The sequence below is a fragment of the Pseudophryne corroboree genome, chromosome 7 (genome assembly GCF_028390025.1).
Source record: "Pseudophryne corroboree isolate aPseCor3 chromosome 7, aPseCor3.hap2, whole genome shotgun sequence".
Classification (NCBI taxonomy): Eukaryota; Metazoa; Chordata; class Amphibia; order Anura; family Myobatrachidae; genus Pseudophryne; species Pseudophryne corroboree.
The window spans coordinates 250534018-250555964 of record NC_086450.1 but is presented as its reverse complement, the minus strand read 5'-3'; the positions used below and the strand labels follow the sequence as shown (position 1 = coordinate 250555964).

Below are 21947 nucleotides of genomic sequence, written 5' to 3'. Positions count from 1 at the left end.
CAAAAAAAAAAAGGAAATACTTTCAGTGCAGTAGAAAAATGTATCAAACAACAAAAAACATTTAAGAGCTTCTCTGATAGACATACAACATGTGTCAACTTACGTGTTCCTTTATTAAATGCTTCTCTCGCATAACATCCGTATATGTGCGAGCATTTGTTTTGGGGTCTGGAGTCTTGCCGCCTATAAAAATAAACAGTAACAATAATAGAAAGTAATTAAAATGTCTATTTCAAATCCATTATTTTAAACCCTTTCTAGCTAAATACTAAACAATTAATTTAAGAATACTAAAAAATAATCAGAATTAAATGTTACATTCTTACATTTTGACGATGTAACCCGTTTGAACACAAACTACAGGTTGAAGCAAATTTTAAAAGGCAAATAAACATAACATTAAAGCAGTGTAGAGTCTTCAGAAGTGATGGATTCCGTGGTCTCTATTCCATAATACGTACACTTTAGCGCCTTTGTCTCCATCAGCAGTTCAGACTTCAAGCAGCAGAATAGAAGCCTAGAAAATTATCTCTTTACCATTAGTAACACTTTGGAAAATGTATACTCAAACATTACCTGGGAACGGTTAAATACCAAAACATACTATACCTATTCAGGGCTTAAATATTTTTCAGGCTTGGAATGATTTCTAATCTTTGCTAAGACACTACAAAGTGATAGTTAAATAGGATTAATGCAATGAATTACACTGCAGAAATGAACCCAACACCACAAATTTGGTGCCAATTGGGGTAAACTTTGACATTTGCAGTAAAATAAGCACAGGCTAGACTAAGGTTTTAAAAGAAAACTAAAGCCAAAAAATTAATTAAAATGTTTATGCATTTCTAAATGCTAAAATATGTTAAGACCTAGAAGAATCGTGTTGGGGCTGTAATGCCGGGAGCCGGGATGACGAAGGGGAGAATACAAACCCCGGGATCCCGGCCGGCAGAATGCCGGCAGGGAGACAAGTGCAACGGAGCCCCTCGTGGGCTTGCTGCGCTCGCCACAGGTTCTATTCCCGCTCTATGGGTGTTGTGGGCACCCACCAGTGAGAATAGTCCCTGCTAGCCGGCATTCCAGCTGTCAGGATTCCGATGACGGTATCCTGATTGCCGGCAAATCAACTACATCCCAAACAATCTCATATTAAGTGAAAGTTACCACGAGAAATTAAGCAAAATGTAGCATGCTCTGCAGCAAACATGGCCTTTTATCTAAAGTGAAATATGTATTGTCCAAAATGGAACGGAGCGCTGAACTGGATGACAGAAACAGGACATGAAAAATTGATATGTACAATTGAAGCCGTTTATCAGAAAACCGTGCATCATACAGACCATCCTGTGTATCAGACACACTGTTTTTAATAGCTGGGGAGAATACAAGGGTACTATCAAATAATTAAGTGAACTTAAGTATTGAAACAATGAAATCTATATCAAACTTTTGGCTTTTAGTTCTCCTTTAATAGCAAACCAACATTTTTTGTGGTTAACAATTTGAATAATCTCAAACTGTAGCTATTGCAGCATATAAACTGGACATGGAAACTCTGGGTTGTGGGAAAAAAAAAAAAGCCAAAACTTTACCTTTATATCTAAGATACTTAAATGTAGGTACACTAATTTGGGAGTTAATCAGTGGAGCTATTCACTAATCCACATACTGGAAAAAAAATAAAAAACATTTTCTATGTTGGAGACCATGCCCAAATTGCAGTGTCAAGCGGACACTAGAAAAGATAGGACTTCCTTTGGATTACTTTTTCACCATTAGCTACACAGGATGTGTTGCACTGTACCCTTAAGAATGCAGACAGGACTGGCATTTAGCAGTACTGCTGTAGGAAAGAAATTAAGGACAGTTAGTATGGGCTTGCGAAGTCTGACAAGCATTGTTTATCATGTACAGTCTTATACAAAAACACCAAAACCAATCCCTGTTACATGCAGGTTATAAAGCAAAGAGAAAATAACCTGCAGTCATAATAGAAGTAAAGCAGGCTTGGGCAACTTGTAGTTCACCGGCTATGGTCTAAGTACAAAGCAATAGCATGGGTTTGTAATTCAACAATAGCGGGAGAAAGCCATTGGTTGCTTACCTTTAAAATATGTAAGCATCTTAAAATACCCTGCAGCAATAAGAGACCACTAAAGGTGCCATAACAGACACAAAGTTTATTCTGACAATATGATAAAAAAAAACCTTAAATTAATTTGAAAAGACCTTCAATGTCTCATCAACTTTATTGTCGGGCACTTGAAAACAATTGTATTGCCACATGCTGGCAAACTAAAAGACCATAATACAAGCTCAATCTTAAATAGTTATGTGAAATAATGTCTAAAAAATGATTACGGCATTCATATTTATAAAAATCGGTCCAAGTGTGGGCAGTGCTAGAATCAGGATCGTTTCAGAAGCTAAAAGAGGAAATCTTCTAATTTGAAATTGTTTTACGTCTAATTTGTTCTACTTATATTTTAGATTAAGATGCTGTAACTTTATTAAACATAAAAAATATGTTTGTAGTGATACAGTTATATAGCAAGGGGAAAAATGAAAATCTAAAAAAAAAAAAAAAGTTGTTACATGAAGGAATAACAAAAAAAGCAAAAATACAAAAGTGTACGCCAATTACCATCTGCAAAAGGATCAAGCCGTTCTGGAGAAATAATCATCATACGTCTATGCTTTTTATATTCATCCTCCCGATCTGCAATCTTCTGTGGCCTGTGTTCGGCAAATGGATCATACTGGGGGGAAAAAATAAAAATAAAAAAAATAAATAAAATAAAATAAAAGGAATAGACACGTGCATCATTACCAAAATGTTGTGTAGCACAACAGAACATTGTAGTGCAGAAACAGAGGGCAGCTGTAGTTATTTTTATTAAATGTAAACACCTAGGCCGGTATTCAATTAGCCCCAATCGTTTTATCTCCTGACTGTCATTATTGGACTATCCAATTAAAGCCCCTTTTTCCCCAGGAAAGAAATGTCCTGTTTTTCTACGATAATACATGGGATCGGGGAAAAGTATCTGGATCCATGTATTATCGCAGCTTTGAGGGCTGCTTAACGGGAATTATACTTTGCGTGTCCCGATAGATGCCGGCTATCAGGGCCAATTGAATAGCCCCCAGCGAATCAATTATATACTGTTAATTACCGCAGGTAAATGAATTCCAGACATAGGGGTATATGCAATTGCGGTCGAATTCCCGAAATTGTCGAATTTCGGGTCATTTTCGACCAAAAAAAAAAAATCGCTATGCAATTCAGTGCTTTCCGACCAAAAAACGGACTTTCAAAATTCGACTTTTTGAAATTCGAATTTTTGCAAATTCGACTTTTCTGCAATGATATAAGTGCTGCAATTCGACCAAAGCATATTCAATTCAAGTTTGGAAATTCGACAGCAGTGCTTTTAGACAGCAAATTCGTCATTTTCAATCCGCCACACTTTGGAGGGTGAAAACAAATAAAAAAATTTTAAACATGTTTTTTTTTGTGTTTTTTTTTTGGGGAATAGCAGATCTATTTATATTAGAAGGGATTAGGTACTTTTTTTTTTTTTTTGGAGGCACAAATATTATTTATAAATTTTTTAAAATATTGTTGTTTTTTTTTTATGCTGGAACGGTGAAATCATAAAAAAAAATGGCGTGGGGTCCCCCCTCCAAAGCATAACCAGCCTCGGGCTCTTCGAGCTGGTCCTGGTTCTAAAAATGCGGGGGGAAAATTGACAGGGGTTCCCCCGTATTTTTAAAACCAGCACCGGGCTCTGCGCCTGGTGCTGGTGCCAAAAATACGGGGGACAAAAAGAGTAGGGGTCCCCCGTATTTTTAACACCAGCATCGGGCTCCACTAGCTGGACAGATAATGCCACAGCCGGGGGTCACTTTTATGCCGTGCCCTGCGGCCGTGGCATCAAATATCCAACTAGTCACCCCTGGCCGGGGTACCCTGGGGGAGTGGGGACCCCTTCAATCAAGGGGTCCCCCCCCCCCAGCCACCCAAGGGCCAGGGGTGAAGCCCGAGGCTGTCCCCCCCCATCCAATGGGCTGCGGATGGGGGGGCTGATAGCCTTTTGTGATAATAAAAAGATATTGTTTTTTCCAGTAGTACTACTACAAGTCCCAGCAAGCCTCCCCCTCAAGCTGGTACTTGGAGAACCACAAGTACCAGCATGCGGGAGAAAAACGGGCCCGCTGGTACCTGTAGTACTACTGGGAAAAAAATACCCAAATAAAAACAGGACACACACCGTCGACAGTAAAACTTTATTACACACTACCGACACACACATACTTACCTATGTTCACACGCCGACATCGGTCCTCTTCTCCATGTAGAATCCACGGATACCTGAAAAAAAAGATCAATATACTCACCTCAGCCATGGTCCAGAGATAAATCCACGTACTTGTTAAAAATAAAAAAACGCAAATACCCGCTCCATAACGGACTGAAAGGGGTCCCATGCTGACACATGGGACACCTTTCCACGAATGAGACCTGTCAGTGACAGCTGTCACAGAAAGGTCTCTAAGCCAATCAGGAAGCGCAACTTCGTTGCGCTCACCTGATTGGCTGAGCGCTGTCTGTACTGTGACAGCGCATCGCACAGCTCCCTCCATTATATTCAATGGTGGGAACTTAGCGGCTAGCGGTGAGGTCACCCGCCGGTCAGCGGCTGACCGGCGGGTGACCCCACCACTACCCGCAAAGTTCCCACCATTGAAAGTAATGGAGCGGCTTTGCGATGCGCTGTCACAGTACAGACAGCGCACAGCCAATCAGGTAAGCGCCACGGAAGTAGCGCTTCCTGATTGGCTGAAGGGACGTCAGTGACAGGAGTCACGTGATGTCCCGGCATTCGGGAGAAAGGGGTCTGATGTGAAAGCATTGGACCCCTTTCTAGTCCGGTATGGAGCGGGTTTTTGCGTTTTTTTTTTTTTTAAACAAGTACGTGGATTTTACTCTCTGGACGTGGATTTATCTCTGAACGCTGGAAGGCGAGTATAATTTTTTCACAGGTACCCTCGGATCGTCGGAGACCGTGGCAGTCGGCGTGTCAACATAGGTAAGTATGTGTGTGTCGGTAGTGTGTAATAAAGTTTTACTATCGAGGTGTGTGTGTCCTGTTTTTATTTGGGTATTTTTTTCCCAGTAGTACTACAGGTACCAGCGGACCCGTTTTTCTCCCGCATGCTGGTACTTGTGGTTCTCCAAGTAGCAGCTTGCGGGGGAGGCTTGCTGGGACTTGTAGTACTGCTGGAAAAAACAATATCTTTTTATTATCACAAAAGGCTATCAGCCCCCCCATCCGCAGCCCATTGGATGGGGGGGGACAGCCTCGGGCTTCACCCCTGGCCCTTGGGTGGCTGGGGGGGGGACCCCTTGATTGAAGGGGTCCCCACTCCCCCAGGGTACCCCGGCCAGGGGTGACTAGTTGGATATTTAATGCCACGGCCGCAGGGCACGGCATAAAAGTGACCCCCGGCTGTGGCATTATCTGTCCAGCTAGTGGAGCCCGATGCTGGTGTTAAAAATACGGGGGACCCCTACTCTTTTTGTCCCCCGTATTTTTGGCACCAGCACCAGGCGCAGAGCCTGGTGCTGGTTTTAAAAATACGGGGGATCCCTGGCCAATTTTTCCCCTGCATTTTTAGAACCAGGACCAGCTCGATGAGCCCGAGGCTGGTTATGCTTTGGAGGGGGGACCCCACGCAATTTTTTTTTCGGGTTTTTCACGTTTTTTTACCGTTTTTTAAAATCGCGACAAAATCCGCCAAATCGGTCGATTTTCGCCCGCGACTCTGGCGAATCCGTTTTTCATTGAATATGGTGAATTCCGGAAGCCACCTTCCGGGATTCACCTGTCGAATTGAGTCGAATTAAAAAACGGCGAAAATTGGCGCGAATTCGACCGCAATTGCATATACCCCATAATATTATATGGCAACTCTAAGGGGTATATGCAATTGTGGTCGAATTCCCGAAATTGGCGAAAAACTGGACCTTTTCCCCCCAAAAAAAAAATTGTCAATGCAATTCAGTACTTTCCGTCAAAAAAACGGACTTTCAAAATTCGACTTTTTGAAATTCGACTTTTGTCAAATTCGACTTTTCTGCAATAATACAAGTGCTGCAATTCGACCAAAGTATATTCAATTGAAGTTTGGAAATTCGACAACAGTGCTTTTAGACAGTAAATTCGTCATTTTCAATCCGCCACACTTTGGTTTGTGAAACTAATAAAAAAAAATTAAAACATGTTTTTTTTTGGTGTTTTTTTTATTGGTAATAGCATATCTATTTATATTAGAAGGGATTAGGTACTTGGTTTGTCTTTTTTGGAAGCGCAAGTATTTTTTATATATTTTTTAAAAATAATAAGAATTTACTTACCGATAATTCTATTTCTCGGAGTCCGTAGTGGATGCTGGGGTTCCTGAAAGGACCATGGGGAATAGCGGCTCCGCAGGAGACAGGGCACAAAAGTAAAGCTTTCCGATCAGGTGGTGTGCACTGGCTCCTCCCCCTATGACCCTCCTCCAAGCCAGTTAGATACTGTGCCCGGACGAGCGTACACAATAAGGGAGGAATTTTGAATCCCGGGTAAGACTCATACCAGCCACACCAATCACACCGTACAACTTGTGATCTAAACCCAGTTAACAGTATGATAACAGCGGAGCCTCTGAAAAGATGGCTCACAACAATAATAACCCGATTTTTGTAACTATGTACAAGTATTGCAGATAATCCGCACTTGGGATGGGCGCCCAGCATCCACTACGGACTCCGAGAAATAGAATTATCGGTAAGTAAATTCTTATTTTCTCTATCGTCCTAGTGGATGCTGGGGTTCCTGAAAGGACCATGGGGATTATACCAAAGCTCCCAAACGGGCGGGAGAGTGCGGATGACTCTGCAGCACCGAATGAGAGAACTCCAGGTCCTCCTTAGCCAGGGTATCAAATTTGTAGAATTTAGCAAACGTGTTTGCCCCTGACCAAGTAGCTGCTCGGCAAAGTTGTAAAGCCGAGACCCCTCGGGCAGCCGCCCAAGATGAGCCCACCTTCCTTGTGGAATGGGCATTTACATATTTTGGCTGTGGCAGGCCTGCCACAGAATGTGCAAGCTGAATTGTATTACACATCCAACTAGCAATAGTCTGCTTAGAAGCAAGAGCACCCAGTTTGTTGGGTGCATACAGGATAACAGCAAGTCAGTTTTCCTGACTCCAGCCGTCCTGGAACATATTTTCAGGGCCCTGACAACATCTAGCAACTTGGAGTCCTCCAAGTCCCTAGTAGGTGCAAGGCACCACAATAAGCTGGTTCAGGTGAAACACTGACACCACCTTAGGGAGAGAACTGGGGACGAGTCCGCAGCTCAGCCCTGTCCGAATGGACAAACAGATATGGGCTTTTTTGAGAAAAAACCACCAATTTGACACTCGCCTGGTCCAGGCCAGGGCCAAGAGCATGGTCACTTTTCATGTGAGATGCTTCAAATCCACAGATTTGACTGGTTTTAAACCAATGTGATTTGAGGAATCCCAGAACTACGTTGAGATCCCACAGTGCCACTGGAGGCACAAAAGGGGTTTGTATCTGCAATACTCCCTTGACAAACTTCTGGACTTCAGGAACTGAAGCCAATTCTTTCTGGAAGAAAATCGACAGGGCCGAAATTTGAACCTTAATGGACCCCAATTTGAGGCCCATAGACACTCCTGTTTGCAGGAAATGCAGGAAACGACCGAGTTGAAATTTCTTTGTGGGGCCTTCCTGGCCTCACACCACGCAACATATTTTCGCCACATGTGGTGATAATGTTGTGCGGTCACCTCCTTTCTGGCTTTGACCAGGGTAGGAATGACCTCTTCCGGAATGCCTTTTTCCCTTAGGATCCGGCTTTCCACCGCCATGCCGACAAACGCAGCTGCGGTAAGTCTTGGAACAGACATGGTACTTGCTGAAGCAAGTCCCTTCTTAGCGGCAGAGGCCATAAGACCTCTGTAAGCATCTCTTGAAGTTCCGGGTACCAAGTCCTTCTTGGCCAATCCGGAGCCATGAGTATAGTTCTTACTCCTCTACGTCTTATAATTCTCAGCACCTTAGGTATGAGAAGCAGAGGAGGGAACACATACACCGACTGGTACACCCACGGTGTTACCAGAACGTCCACAGCTATTGCCTGAGGGTCTCTTGACCTGACGCAATACCTGTCCCGTTTTTTGTTCAGACGGGACGCCATCATGTCCACCTTTGGTATTTCTCAACGGTTTACAATCATGTGGAAAAAACTTTCCGATGAAGTTTCCACTCTCCCGGGTGGAGGCCGTGCCTGCTGAGGAAGTCTGCTTCCCAGTTTCCATTCCCGGGATGAAACACTGCTGACAGTGCTATCACATGATTTTCCGCCCAGCGAAAAGTCCTTGCAGTTTTTGCCATTGCCCTCCTGCTTCTTGTGTCGCCCTGTCTGTTTACGTGGGCGACTGCCGTGATGTTTTTCCCACTGGATCAATACCGGCTGACCTTGAAGCAGAGGTCTTGCTAAGCTTAGAGCATTATAAATTTACCCTTAGCTCCAGTATATTTATGTGGAGAAAAGTCTCCAGACTTGATCACACTCCCTGGAAATTTTTTCCTTGTGTGACTGCTCCCCAGCCTCTCGGGCTGGGCTCCGTGGTCACCAGCATCCAATCCTGAATGCCGAATCTGCGGCCCTCTAGAAGATGAGCACTCTATAACCACCACAGGAGAGACACCCTTGTCCTTGGATATAGGGTTATCCGCTGATGCATCTGAAGATGCGATCCGGACCATTTGTCCAGCAGATCCCACTGAAAAGTTCTTGCGTGAAATCTGCCGAATGGAATTGCTTCGTAGGAAGCCACCATTTTTACCAGGACCCTTGTGCAATGATGCACTGTTTTTAGGAGGTTCCTGACTAGCTCGGATAACTCCCTGGCTTTCTCTTCCGGGAGAAACACCTTTTTCTGGACTGTGTCCAGAATCATCCCTAGGCACAGCAGACGTGTCGTCGGGATCAGCTGCGATTTTGGAATATTTAGAATCCACCCGTGCTGTTGTAGCAGTATCCTAGATAGTGCTACTCCGACCTCCAACTGTTCCCTGGACTATGCCCTTATCAGGAGATCGTCCAAGTAAGGGATAATTAAGACGCCTTTTCTTCGAAGAAGAATCATCATTTCGGCCATTACCTTGGTAAAGACCCGGGGTGCCGTGGACAATCCAAACGGCAGCGTCTGAAACGGATAGTGACAGTTCTGCACCACGAACCTGAGGTACCCTTAGTGAGAAGGGCAAATTTGGGACATAGAGGTAAGCATCCCTGATGTCCCGGGACACTATATAGTCCCCTTCTTCCTGGTTCGTTATCACTGCTCTGAGTGACTCCATCTTGATTTGAACCTTTGTAAGTGTTCAAAAAATTTTTTTTTTTTTTTTTTTAGAATAAGTCTCACCTAGCCTTCTGGCTTCAGTACCACAATATAGTGTGGAATAATACCCCTTTTCTTGTAGTAGGAGGGGTAATTTAATTATCACCTGCTGGGAATACAGCTTGTGAATTTTTTCCCATACTGCCTCCTTGTCGGAGGGAGACCTTGGTAAAGCAGACTTCAGGAGCCTGCGAAGGGGAAACGTCTCGACATTCCAATCTGTACCCCTGGGATACTACTTGTAGGATCCAGGGGTCCTGTACGGTCTCAGCGCCATGCTGAGAACTTGTCAGAAGCGGTGGAACGCTTCTGTTCCTGGGAATGGGCTGCCTGCTGCAGTCCTCTTCCCTTTCCTCTATCCCTGGGCAGATATGATCTTATAGGGACGAAAGGACTGAGGCTGAAAAGACGGTGTCTTTTTCTGCAGAGATGTGACTTAGGGTAAAAACGGTGGATTTTCCAGCAGTTGCCGTGGCCACCAGGTCCGATGGACCGACCCCAAATAACTCCTCTTCCTTTATACGGCAATACACCTTTGTGCCGTTTGGAATCTGCATCACCTGACCACTGTCGTGTCCATAACATCTTCTGGCAGTTATGGACATCGCATTTACTCTTGATGCCAGAGTGCAAATATCCCTCTGTGCATCTCGCATATATAGAAATGCATCCTTTAAATGCTCTATAGTCAATAAAATACTGTCCCTGTCAAGGGTATCAATATTTTTAGTCAGGGAATCCGACCAAGCCACCCCAGCTCTGCACATCCAGGCTGAGGCGATCGCTGGTCGCAGTATAACACCAGTATGTGTGTATATACTTTTTATGATATTTTCCAGCCTCCTGTCAGCTGGTCCTTGAGGACGGCCCTATCTATAGACGGTACCGCCACTTGTTTTGATAAGCATGTGAGCGCCTTATCCACCCTAAGGGGTGTTTCCCAACGCGCCCTAACTTCTGGCGGGAAAGGGTATACCGCCCATAATTTTCTATCGGGGGGAACCCACGCATCATCACACACTTTATTTAATTTATCTGATTCAGGAAAAACTATGGTAGTTTTTTCACCTCCCACATAATACCCTCTTTTGTGGTACTTGTAGTATCAGAAATATGTAACACCTCCTTCATTGCCTTTAACGTGTGGCCCTAATAAGGAATACGTTTGTTTATTCACCGTCGACACTGGATTCAGTGTCCCTGTCTGTGTCTGTGTCGACCGACTAAAGTAAACGGGCGTTTTAAAACCCCTGACGGTGTTTTTGAGACGTCTGGACCGGTACTAATCGTTTGTCGGCCGTCTCATGTCGTCAACCGACCTTGCAGCGTGTTGACATTATCACGTAATTCCCTAAATAAGCCATCCATTCCGGTGTCGACTCCCTAGAGAGTGACATCACCATTACAGGCAATTGCTCCGCCTCCTCACCAACATCGTCCTCCTACATGTCGACACACACGTACCGACACACAGCACACACACAGGGAATGCTCTGATAGAGGACAGGACCCACTAGCCCTTTGGAGAGACAGAGGGAGAGTTTGCCAGCACACACCAAAAACGCTATAATTATATAGGGACAACCTTATATAAAAGTGTTTTCCCTTATAGCATCTTTTTTTTATATTTCTAACGCCAAATTAGTGCCCCCCCTCTCTGTTTTAACCCTGTTTCTGTAGTGCAGTGCAGGGGAGAGCCTGGGAGCCTTCCCTCCAGCCTTTCTGTGAGGGAAAATGGCGCTGTGTGCTGAGGAGATAGGCCCCGCCCCTTTTTCGGCGGCCTCGTCTCCCGCTCTTAACGGATTCTGGCAGGGGTTAAATATCTCCATATAGCCTCCGGAGGCTATATGTGAGGTATTTTTAGCCAAAATAGGTATTCATTTGCCTCCCAGGGCGCCCCCCTCCCAGCGCCCTGCACCCTCAGTGACTGCCGTGTGAAGTGTGCTGAGAGGAAAATGGCGCACAGCTGCAGTGCTGTGCGCTACCTTTAGAAGACTGAGGAGTCTTCTGCCGCCGATTCTGGACCTCTTCTTACTTCAGCATCTGCAAGGGGGCCGGCGGCAAGGCTCCGGTGACCATCCAGGCTGTACCTGTGATCGTCCCTCTGGAGCTGATGTCCAGTAGCCAAGAAGCCAATCCATCCTGCACGCAGGTGAGTTCACTTCTTCTCCCCTAAGTCCCTCGTTGCAGTGATCCTGTTGCCAGCAGGACTCACTGTAAAATAAAAAACCTAAGCTAAACTTTTCTAAGCAGCTCTTTAGGAGAGCCACCTAGATTGCACCCTTCTCGGCCGGGCACAAAAATCTAACTGGCTTGGAGGAGGGTCATAGGGGGAGGAGCCAGTGCACACCACCTGATCGGAAAGCTTTACTTTTGTGCCCTGTCTCCTGCGGAGCCGCTATTCCCCATGGTCCTTTCAGGAACCCCAGCATCCACTAGGACGATAGAGAAAATATATTTTTTTTATTTTTTTTTAGATGGAATGGTGAAATTCAGGTAAAAAATGGCGTGGGGTCCCCCCTCCAAAGCATAACCAGCCTCTGGCTCTTCGAGCAGATCCTGGTTCTAAAAATCCGGGGGAAAAATGACAGGGGATCCCCCGTATTTTTAAAACCAGCACCAGGCTCTGCGCCTGGTGCTGGTGCAAAAAATACGGGGGACAAAAAGAGTAGGGGCCCCCCGTATTTTATACACCAGCATCGGGCTCCACTAGCTGGACAGATAATGCCACAGCCGGGGGTCACTTTTATACAGCGCCCTGCAGCCGTGGCATTAAATATCCAACTAGTCACCCCTGGCCGGGGTACCCTGGGGGAGTGGGGACCCCTTCAATCAAGGGGTCCTCCCCCCAGCCACCCAAGGGCCAGGGGTGAAGCCCGAGGCTGTCCCCCCCCATCCAAGGGCTGCGGATGGGAGGCTGATAGCCTTGAGAAAATGTAAAGAATATTGTTTTTTCCTGTAGTACTACAAGTCCCAGCAAGCCTCCCCCGCAAGCTGGTACTTGGAGAACCACAAGTACCAGCATGCGGAGGAAAACCGGGCCCGCTGGTACCTGTAGTACTACTGGAAAAAAAATACCCAAATAAAAACAGGAGACACACACCTTGAGAGTAAAACTTTATTACACACCTGCCGACACACACATACTTACCTATGTTGACCCGCCGACTGCCACGTCTCCTGATCCAACGATCCGGGGTACCTGTGAATCAAATTATACTCACCTCAATCCAGTGTCCAGATATAAATCCACGTACTTGGCAAAAAAACAAACCGCATTTACCCGAACCACGGACTGAAAGGGGTCCCATGTTTACACATCAGACCCCTTTCCCCAAATGCCGGGACACCACGTGACTGCTGTCACCGAGGTCCCTTCAGCCAATCAGCGAGCGCAACGTCCTGGCACTCTGCTGATTGCCTGGACGTCTGAGCTGTCAGACAGTGCCTCGCAAAGCCTCTCCATTATACTCAATGGTGGGAACTTTGCGTCAGCGGTGAGGTCACCCGCGGTCAGCGGCTGACCATGGGCAACCCCACCGCTGACGGCAAAGTTCCCACCATTGAAAGTAATGGAGGGAGCTGTGCGATGCGCTGTCTGACCTCAGACGCGCACAGCCAATCAGGTGAGCGCCACGGAAGTAGCGCTTCCTGATTGGCTGAAGGGACCTCAGTGACAAGAGTCACGTGGGGTCCCGGCACATTCGGGGAAAGGGGTCCCATGTGTCAACATGGGACCCCTTTCAGTCCGGCATGGTCGGGTATGCGTTTTCTTTTTTTACCAAGTACGTGGATTATCTCCCGGACACTGGATCAGGTGAGTCTAATTTTTTTCACAGGTACCCCGGATAGTCGGAGACTGTGGCAGTCGGCGGGTCAACATAGGTAAGTATGTGTGTGTCGGCAGTTGTGTAATAAAGTTTTACTATCAAGGTGTGTGTCTCCTGTTTTTATTTGGATATTTTTTTTCCAGTAGAACTACAGGTACCAGCGGGCCCGTTTTTCTCCCGCATGCTGGTACTTGTGGTTCTCCAAGTACCAGCTTGCGGGGGAGGCTTGCTGGGACTTGTAGTACTACTGGGGAAAACAATATTCTTTCACATTTCTCAAGGCTATCAGCCTCCCATCCGCAGCCCTTGGATGGGGGACGACAGCCTCGGGCTTCACCCCTGGCCCTTGGGTGGCTGGGGGGGGGACCCCTTGATTGAAGGGGTCCCCACTCCCCCAGGGTACCCCGGCCTGGGGTGACTAGTTGGATATTTAATGCCACGGCCGCAGGGCACTGTATAAAAGTGACCCCCGGCTGTGGCATTATCTGTCCAGCTAGTGGAGCCCGATGCTGGTGTATAAAATACGGGGTACCCCTACTCTTTTTGTCCCCCGTACTTTTTGCACCAGCACCAGGCGCAGAGCCCGGTGCTGGTTTTAAAAATACGGGGGATCCCTGTCAATTTTTTCCCCGGATTTTTAGAACCAGGACCAGCTCGAAAAGCCCGAGGCTGGTTATGCTTTGGAGGGGGGACCCCACGCCATTTTTTTTCGGGTTTTTCCTGTTTTTTCACGTTTTTAAAAAACCGGATCAAAATCCGTCAAATTGGCCGTTTTTCGGCCGCGGGACTGTCGAATCTGTTTTTTATTGCATATGGTCAATTTCGGCACCCACTTGCCGAAATTAACCTGTCGAATTGTGTCGAGTTGAAAAACGGCCGATAATTTGCCGCTAATTGCATATACCCCTAAACCCACTGATGAGTTAGAAAACCCACGACTCAGAGTGTTTTGCCAACTGTGGACTGGAAAAAGCTTTGTACTTTAAAAAGAGAAACAAGAAAATGCATTCTTGGATTGAAGTCAAATTATATTTAAGACAAGTGGCAATTTAAAAAAGTCAGAAATTACTTTTCCCCTCTATTAAGCCTGGTACCCACTTTTACGATTACTTGGTAGATCAGGCACACCCTCCAATCTTTTGCGCTATTATCCAATCAGTATGTTCCTCATACACACAAAGCTATTTCTAGCCCAGTGTTTACGTTCTTCAATGGATCAGGAGTTCAGTACTCTTAAATTTTAAAGCTACTATACATTTATCAGGCAGATTACCTGATATCGACTGATCGCCACAATGATACTATAAGGTGTGTATGCAGGAACAATAAACAAACAGCTTAAAAACACTCCTGCAGCAGTCGGAACGGGAGGTTAAAAAATAAGAATTTACTAACCGGTAATTCTATTTCTCGTAGTCCGTAGTGGATGCTGGGAACTCCGTAAGGACCATGGGGAATAGACGGGCTCCGCAGAAGACTGGGCACTCTAAAGAAAAGCTTAGGTACTATATCTGGTGTGCACTGGCTCCTCCCTCTATGCCACTCCTCCAGACCTCAGTTAGGGAAACTGTGCCCGGAAGAGCTGACATTACAAGGAAAGGATTTTTGGAATCCAGGGTAAAACTCATACCAGCCACACCAATCACACCGTACAACTTGTGATAACCTTACCCAGTTAACAGTATGAACAACAACTGAGCCTCACTCAACGGATGGCTCATAACAATAACCCTTATTTAAGCAATAACTATATATACGTATTGCAGAAAGTCCGCACTTGGGACGGGCGCCCAGCATCCACTACGGACTACAAGAAATAGAATTACCGGTGAGTAAATTCTTATTTTCTCTGACATCCTAGTGGATGCTGGGAACTCCGTAAGGACCATGGGGATTATACCAAAGCTCCCAAACGGGCGGGAGAGTGCGGATGACTCTGCAGCACCGAATGAGCAAACACAAGGTCCTCCTCAGCCAGGGTATCAAACTTGTAGAATTTTGCAAAGGTGTTTGAACCCGACCAAGTAGCCGCTCGGCAAAGCTGTAAAGCCGAGACCCCTCGGGCAGCCGCCCAAGAAGAGCCCACCTTCCTTGTGGAATGGGCTTTTACTGATTTTGGATGCGGCAATCCAGCCGCAGAATGAGCCAGCTGAATCGTGCTACAGATCCAGCGAGCAATAGTTTGCTTTGAAGCAGGAGCACCCAGCTTGTTGGGTGCATGCAGGATAAAGAGCGAGTCAGTATTCCTGACTCCAGCCGTTCTGGAAACATATTTTCAAAGCCCTGACTACGTCCAGCAACTTGGGAGTCCTCCAAGTCCCGAGTAGCCGCAGGCACCACAATAGGTTGGTTCAAATGAAACGATGATACCACCTTTGGGAGAAATTGGGGACGAGTCCGCAATTCTGCCCTGTCCATATGGAAGATCAGATAGGGGCTTTTACATGACAAAGCCGCCAATTCTGACACACGCCTAGCCGAAGCTAAGGCCAACAGCATGACCACTTTCCACGTGAGATACTTTAGTTCCACGGTCTTAAGTGGCTCAAACCAATGGGATTTCAGGAAATCCAACACAACGTTAAGATCCCAAGGTGCCACTGGTGGCACAAAAGGGGGCTGAATATGCAGCACTCCCTTAAACGTCTGAACCTCAGGCAGTAAAGCCAGTTCTTTTTGAAAGAAAATGGATAGGACCGAAATCTGGACCCTTATGGACCCTAATTTTAGGCCCATAGACACTCCTGACTGTAGGAAGTACAGGAATCGACCCAGCTGGAATTCCTCTGTAGGGGCCGTCCTGGCCTCACCAAGCAACATATTTTCGCCATATACGGTGATAATGCATTGCGGTCACGTCCTTCCTAGCCTTTATCAGGGTAGGAATAACTTCATCCGGAATGCCCTTTTCCATCAGGATCCGGCGTTCAACCGCCATGCCGTCAAACGCAGCCGCGGTAAGTCTTGGAACAGACAGGGCCCCTGCTGTAGCAGGTCCTGTCTGAGAGGCAGAGGCCAAGGGTCCTCTGAGATCATTTCTTGTAGTTCCGGGTACCAAGTCCTTCTTGGCCAATCCGGAACGATGAGTATAGTTCTTACTCCTCTCTTTCTTATTATCCTCAGTACCTTTGGTATGAGAGGAAGAGGAGGGAACACATAAACCGACTGGTACACCCACGGTGTCACTAGAGCGTCCACAGCTATCGCCTGAGGGTCCCTTGACCTGGCGCAATATCTTTTTAGCTTTTTGTTGAGGCGGGACGCCATCATGTCCACCTGCGGCCTTTCCCAACTATTTATAATCAGCTGGAAGACTTCTGGATGAAGTCCCCACTCTCCCGGGTGGAGGTCGTGCCTGCTGAGGAAGTCTGCTTCCCAGTTGTCCACTCCCGGAATGAACACTGCTGACAGTGCTATCACATGATTTTCCGCCCAGCGAAGAATCCTTGCAGCTTCTGCCTTGCCCTCCTGCTTCTTGTGCCACCCTGTCTGTTTACGTGGGTGACTGCCGTGATGTTGTCCGACTGGATCAACACCGGCTGACCTTGAAGCAGAGGTCTTGCTAAGCTTAGAGCATTGTAATTGGCCCTTAGCTTCAGGATATTTATGTGAAGTGATGTCTCCAGGCTTGACCATAAGCCCTGGAAATTACTTCCCTGTGTGACTGCTCCCCAGCCTCGCAGGCTGGCATCCGTGGTCACCAGGACCAAGTCCTGAATGCCGAATCTGCGGCCCTCTAGAAGATGAGCACTCTGCAACCACCACAGGAGGGACACCCTTGTCCTTGGTGACCGGGTTATCCGTTGATGCATCTGAAGATGCGACCCGGACCATTTGTCCAGCAGGTCCCACTGGAAAGTTCTTGCGTGAAATCTGCCCAATGGGATTGCTTCGTAGGAAGCCACCATTTTTCCCAGAACCCTTGTGCATTGATGCACTGAGACCTGGCTCGGTTTTAGGAGGTTCCTGACTAGCTCGGATAACTCCCTGGCTTTCTCCTCCGGGAGAAACACCTTTTTCTGGACTGTGTCCAGGATCATCCCTAGGAACAGAAGACGAGTCGTCGGAACCAGCTGCGATTTTCGAATATTGAGAATCCAACCGTGCTGCCGCAACACTACCTGAGATAGTGCTACACCGACCTCCAACTGTTCTCTGGATCTTACCCTTATCAGGAGATCGTCCAAGTAAGGGATAACTAAAACTCCCTTCCTTCGAAGGAGTATCATCATTTCGGCCGTTACCTTGGTAAAGACCCGGGGTGCCGTGGACCATCCAAACGGCAGCGTCAGAAACTGATAGTGACAGTTCTGTACCACAAACCTGAGGTACCCTTGGTGAGAAGGGTAAATTGGGACATGAAGGTAAGCATCCTTGATGTCCCGAGACATCATGTAGTCCCCTTCTTCCAGGTTCGCAATCACTGCTCTGAGTGACTCCATCTTGAATTTGAACCTCCGTATGTAAGTGTTCAAAGATTTTAGATTTAAAATCGGTCTCACCGAGCCGTCCGGCTTCGGTACCACAACAGTGTGGAATAATACCCCGTTCCCTGTTGCAGGAGGGGTACCTTGATTATCACCTGCTGGGAATACAGCTTGTGAATGGCTTCCAAAACTGTCTCCCTGTCAGAGGGAGACGTCGGTAAAGCCGACTTTAGGAAAACGGCGAGGGGGAGACGTCTCGAATTCCAATTTGTACCCCTGAGATATCACCTGAAGGATCCAGGGGTCTACTTGCGAGTGAGCCCACTGCGCGCTGAAATTCATTGAGACGGGCCCCCACCATGCCTGAGTCTGCTTGTAAAGCCCCAGCGTCATGCTGAGGGCTTGGCAGAGGCGGGAGAGGGCTTCTGTTCCTGGGAACTGGCTGATTTCTGCAGCCTTTTTCCTCTCCCTCTGTCATGGGGCAGAAATGAGGAACCTTTTGCCCGCTTGCCCGTCTGGGAACGAAAGGACTGCGCCTGATAATACGGCGTCTTCTTATGTTAAGAGGCGACCTGGGGTACAAACGTGGATTTCCCAGCTGTTGCCGTGGCCACCAGGTCTGAAAGACCGACCCCAAATAACTCCTCCGCTTTATAAGGCAATACTTCCAAATGCCGTTTGGAATCCGCATCACCTGACCACTGTCGTGTCCATAACCCTCTTCTGGCAGAAATGGACAACGCACTTACACTTGATGCCAGTCGGCAAATATTCCGCTGTGCATCACGCATATATAGAAATGCATCTTTTAAATGCTCTATAGGCAATAATATACTGTCCCTATCTAGGGTATCAATATTTTCAGTCAGGGAATCCGAACACGCCAACCCAGCACTGCACATCCAGGCTGAGGCGATTGCTGGTCGCAGTATAACACCAGTATGTGTGTAAATACATTTTAGGATACCCTCCTGCTTTCTATCAGCAGGATCCTTAAGGGCGGCCATCTCAGGAGAGGGTAGAGCCCTTGTTCTTACAAGCGTGTGAGCGCTTTACCCACCCTAGGGGGTGTTTCCCAACGCACCCTAACCTCTGGCGGGAAAGGATATAATGCCAATAACATTTTAGAAATTATCAGTTGTTATCGGGGGAAACCCACGCATCATCACACACCTCATTTAATTTCTCAGATTCAGGAAAACTACAGGTAGTTATTCCTCACCGAACATAATACCCCTTTTTGGTGGTACTCGTATTATCAGAAATGTGTAAAACATTTTTCATTGCCTCAATCATGTAACGTGTGGCCCTACTGGAAGTCACATTTGTCTCTTCACCGTCGACACTGGAGTCAGTATCCGTGTCGGCGTCTGTATCTGCCATCTGAGGTAACGGGCGCTTTAGAGCCCCTGACGGCCTATGAGACGTCTGGACAGGCACAAGCTGAGTAGCCGGCTGTCTCATGTCAACCACTGTCTTTTATACAGAGCTGACACTGTCACGTAATTCCTTCCAACAGTTCATCCACTCAGGTGTCGACCCCCTAGGGGGTGACATCACTATTACAGGCAATTTGCTCCGTCTCCACATCATTTTCCTCCTCATACATGTCGACACAAACGTACCGACACACAGCACACACACAGGGAATGCTCTGATAGAGGACAGGACCCCACTAGCCCTTTGGGGAGACAGAGGGAGAGTTTGCCAGCACACACCAGAGCGCTATATATATATATATATATATATATATATATATATATATATATATATATATATATATATATATATATATATATATATACATATATATATATACATATATATATACACATATATATACATATATATACATATATATATATATATATATATATATATATATATATATATATATATACATACATACATACATACATACATACATACATACACACAGGGATAACCTTATATAAGTGTTTTTCCCCTTATAGCTGCTGTGACTGCAGGGGAGAGCCAGGGAGCTTCCCTCCAACGGAGCTGTGAGGGAAAATGGCGCCAGTGTGCTGAGGAGATAGGCTCCGCCCCCTTCTCGGCGGCCTTATCTCCCGTTTTTCTGTGTATTCTGGCAGGGGTTAAATTCATCCATATAGCCCAGGAGCTATATGTGATGCATTTTTTGCCATCCAAGGTGTTTTTATTGCGTCTCAGGGCGCCCCCCCCCCAGCGCCCTGCACCCTCAGTGACCGGAGTGTGAAGTGTGCTGAGAGCAATGGCGCACAGCTGCAGTGCTGTGCGCTACCTTGTTGAAGACAGGACGTCTTCTGCCGCCGATTTTCCGGACCTCTTCTGTCTTCTGGCTCTGTAAGGGGGCCGGCGGCGCGGCTCTGGGACCCATCCATGGCTAGGCCTGTGATCGTCCCTCTGGAGCTAATGTCCAGTAGCCTAAGAAGCCCAATCCACTCTGCACACAGGTGAGTTCGCTTCTTCTCCCCTTAGTCCCTCGATGCAGTGAGCCTGTTGCCAGCAGGTCTCACTGAAAATAAAAAACCTAAAACTAAACTTTTCACTAAGCAGCTCAGGAGAGCCACCTAGTGTGCACCCTTCTCGTTCGGGCACAAAAATCTAACTGAGGCTTGGAGGAGGGTCATAGGGGGAGGAGCCAGTGCACACCAGGTAGTCCTAAAGCTTTACTTTTGTGCCCAGACTCCTGCGGAGCCGCTATTCCCCATGGTCCTTACGGAGTCCCCAGCATCCACTAGGACGTCAGAGAAAGCCACTTCTACATCAAATAATTGAAAAAGCCAGATCCGCATAATATATTTTGAAAAGCCAGATTCACATAATACACTTCAGATCCCCCATGTGTCACTCCAGCCAGCACCCGCCTGTGTCATTCCAGCCAGCTCCCCCATGTGTATTTAGCTCCCTCAGTTCTCAGTCTACGTAATGCTGCTGCATGTCTGGCTGGAGTGCAGTGGTTTACAGATCTCTTTTGGTCACGCGACTGAGTGCTGGGAGCCACATTTGAATAAAGAAAGAGCCGCATGTGGCTCAAGAGCCACGCGTTGACCACCACTGCTCTTGTCTATTAAGAATCAATTTTTTGCTCTAGTCTATTAAGAATCAATAGGAATATGCAGGTATGCATCCTGTATGTCCAGGGAGACCATATAGTCCCCAGGCTCCATGGACAGAATAATAGAGCGCAGAGTTTCCATACGAAACTTGGAGACTCGCACATGCTTGTTCAAGGACTTCAAATTGAGAATGGGCCGCGAGGACCCGTTCGGTTTCGGTACTAGAAACAGCGGTGAATAGTACCCCTTGCCTTCCTGAGCCAGAGGCACCTGTACCACCACTCCTGTGACCAGGAGGGAATGTACCACTGAGTGCAACGTGCTTGCTTTTGCCGGATCCAGAGGCACATTTGTCAGGCAAAACCGCTGCGGGGGACGATTCTTGAAGGGTATGGCATAACCTCGAGCGACGACTTCCCTCACCCAGGCATCTGAAGTGGTCTTGAACCATTCCTGGGCAAAATCTAGTAGTCGGCCCCCCACCCACCCTGGTATCCCCCAAAGGGAGGCCCGCCCCGTCATGCGGCAGGCTTGACTGTTTTGGAAGCTGGCTGACAGGCAGCCCAGGCACGCTTTGGTCTGGGCTTGTTTGGTCTGGAAGCACGTGCTTGCTTTGGGTACGCCTGACCTTTTGCTTTACCTGGAGTACGAAAGGGTAGAAGGAAAGTACTTTGGGCCTTCTGTGTTGAAGGAGCCATACTAGGTAGGCAAGCTGTTTTAGCAGTAGCCAGATCAGCCACAATCTTATTTAGGTCTTCTCCAAAGAGAATGTCTCCTTTGAAAGGAAGCACCTCCAGGGTTTTCTTGGAATCCAAATCCACCGACCAGGATCTCAACCAAAGAATACGTCTGGTCAAGTCGGACGTAGTAGCATCCTTGGCCGCGAGCACGCCGGCATCGGAGGCCGCCTCCTTAAAGGTACAGAGAAGCCGTGGCAATATGTGAGAGACATTGTCGAGCATGCTCAGACGCGTCGACAGACCGATCCACCTTGACTTCCTGAGCCCACGCCTCAACAGCCCAAGTCGCTGCAATTGTTGGCCTATGCACAGCCCCTGTTAGGGTATAAATCGCTTTTAAACAGCCCTCCACACATCTATCCGTCGGTTCCTTCAGAGAGGTGACTGTAGTTACTGGCAG

The 21947-nt window shown here is 47.0% G+C and overlaps 1 protein-coding gene across 3 annotated transcripts in view; it reads right to left on the bottom strand.

Annotated features, from left to right (window-relative positions):
• SF3B1 (splicing factor 3b subunit 1) overlaps positions 1 to 21947 on the bottom strand; it is a 283573-nt gene that overhangs the window by 217711 nt on the left and 43915 nt on the right. Inside the window, exons 1-3 of one of the 3 annotated variants that reach the window (XM_063934088.1) lie at positions 2648 to 2679; positions 462 to 517; positions 104 to 183 (exon numbers count right to left, since the gene is read on the bottom strand). In XM_063934088.1, coding sequence (XP_063790158.1) covers positions 104 to 183; positions 462 to 483 — 102 coding nt within the window. In that variant the 5' untranslated portion in view covers positions 484 to 517; positions 2648 to 2679. Of the gene's footprint in view, positions 1 to 103; positions 184 to 461; positions 518 to 2647; positions 2763 to 21947 lie in introns of those variants that run through there. The other 2 variants (XM_063934089.1, XM_063934087.1) reach the window with 2 other exon arrangements.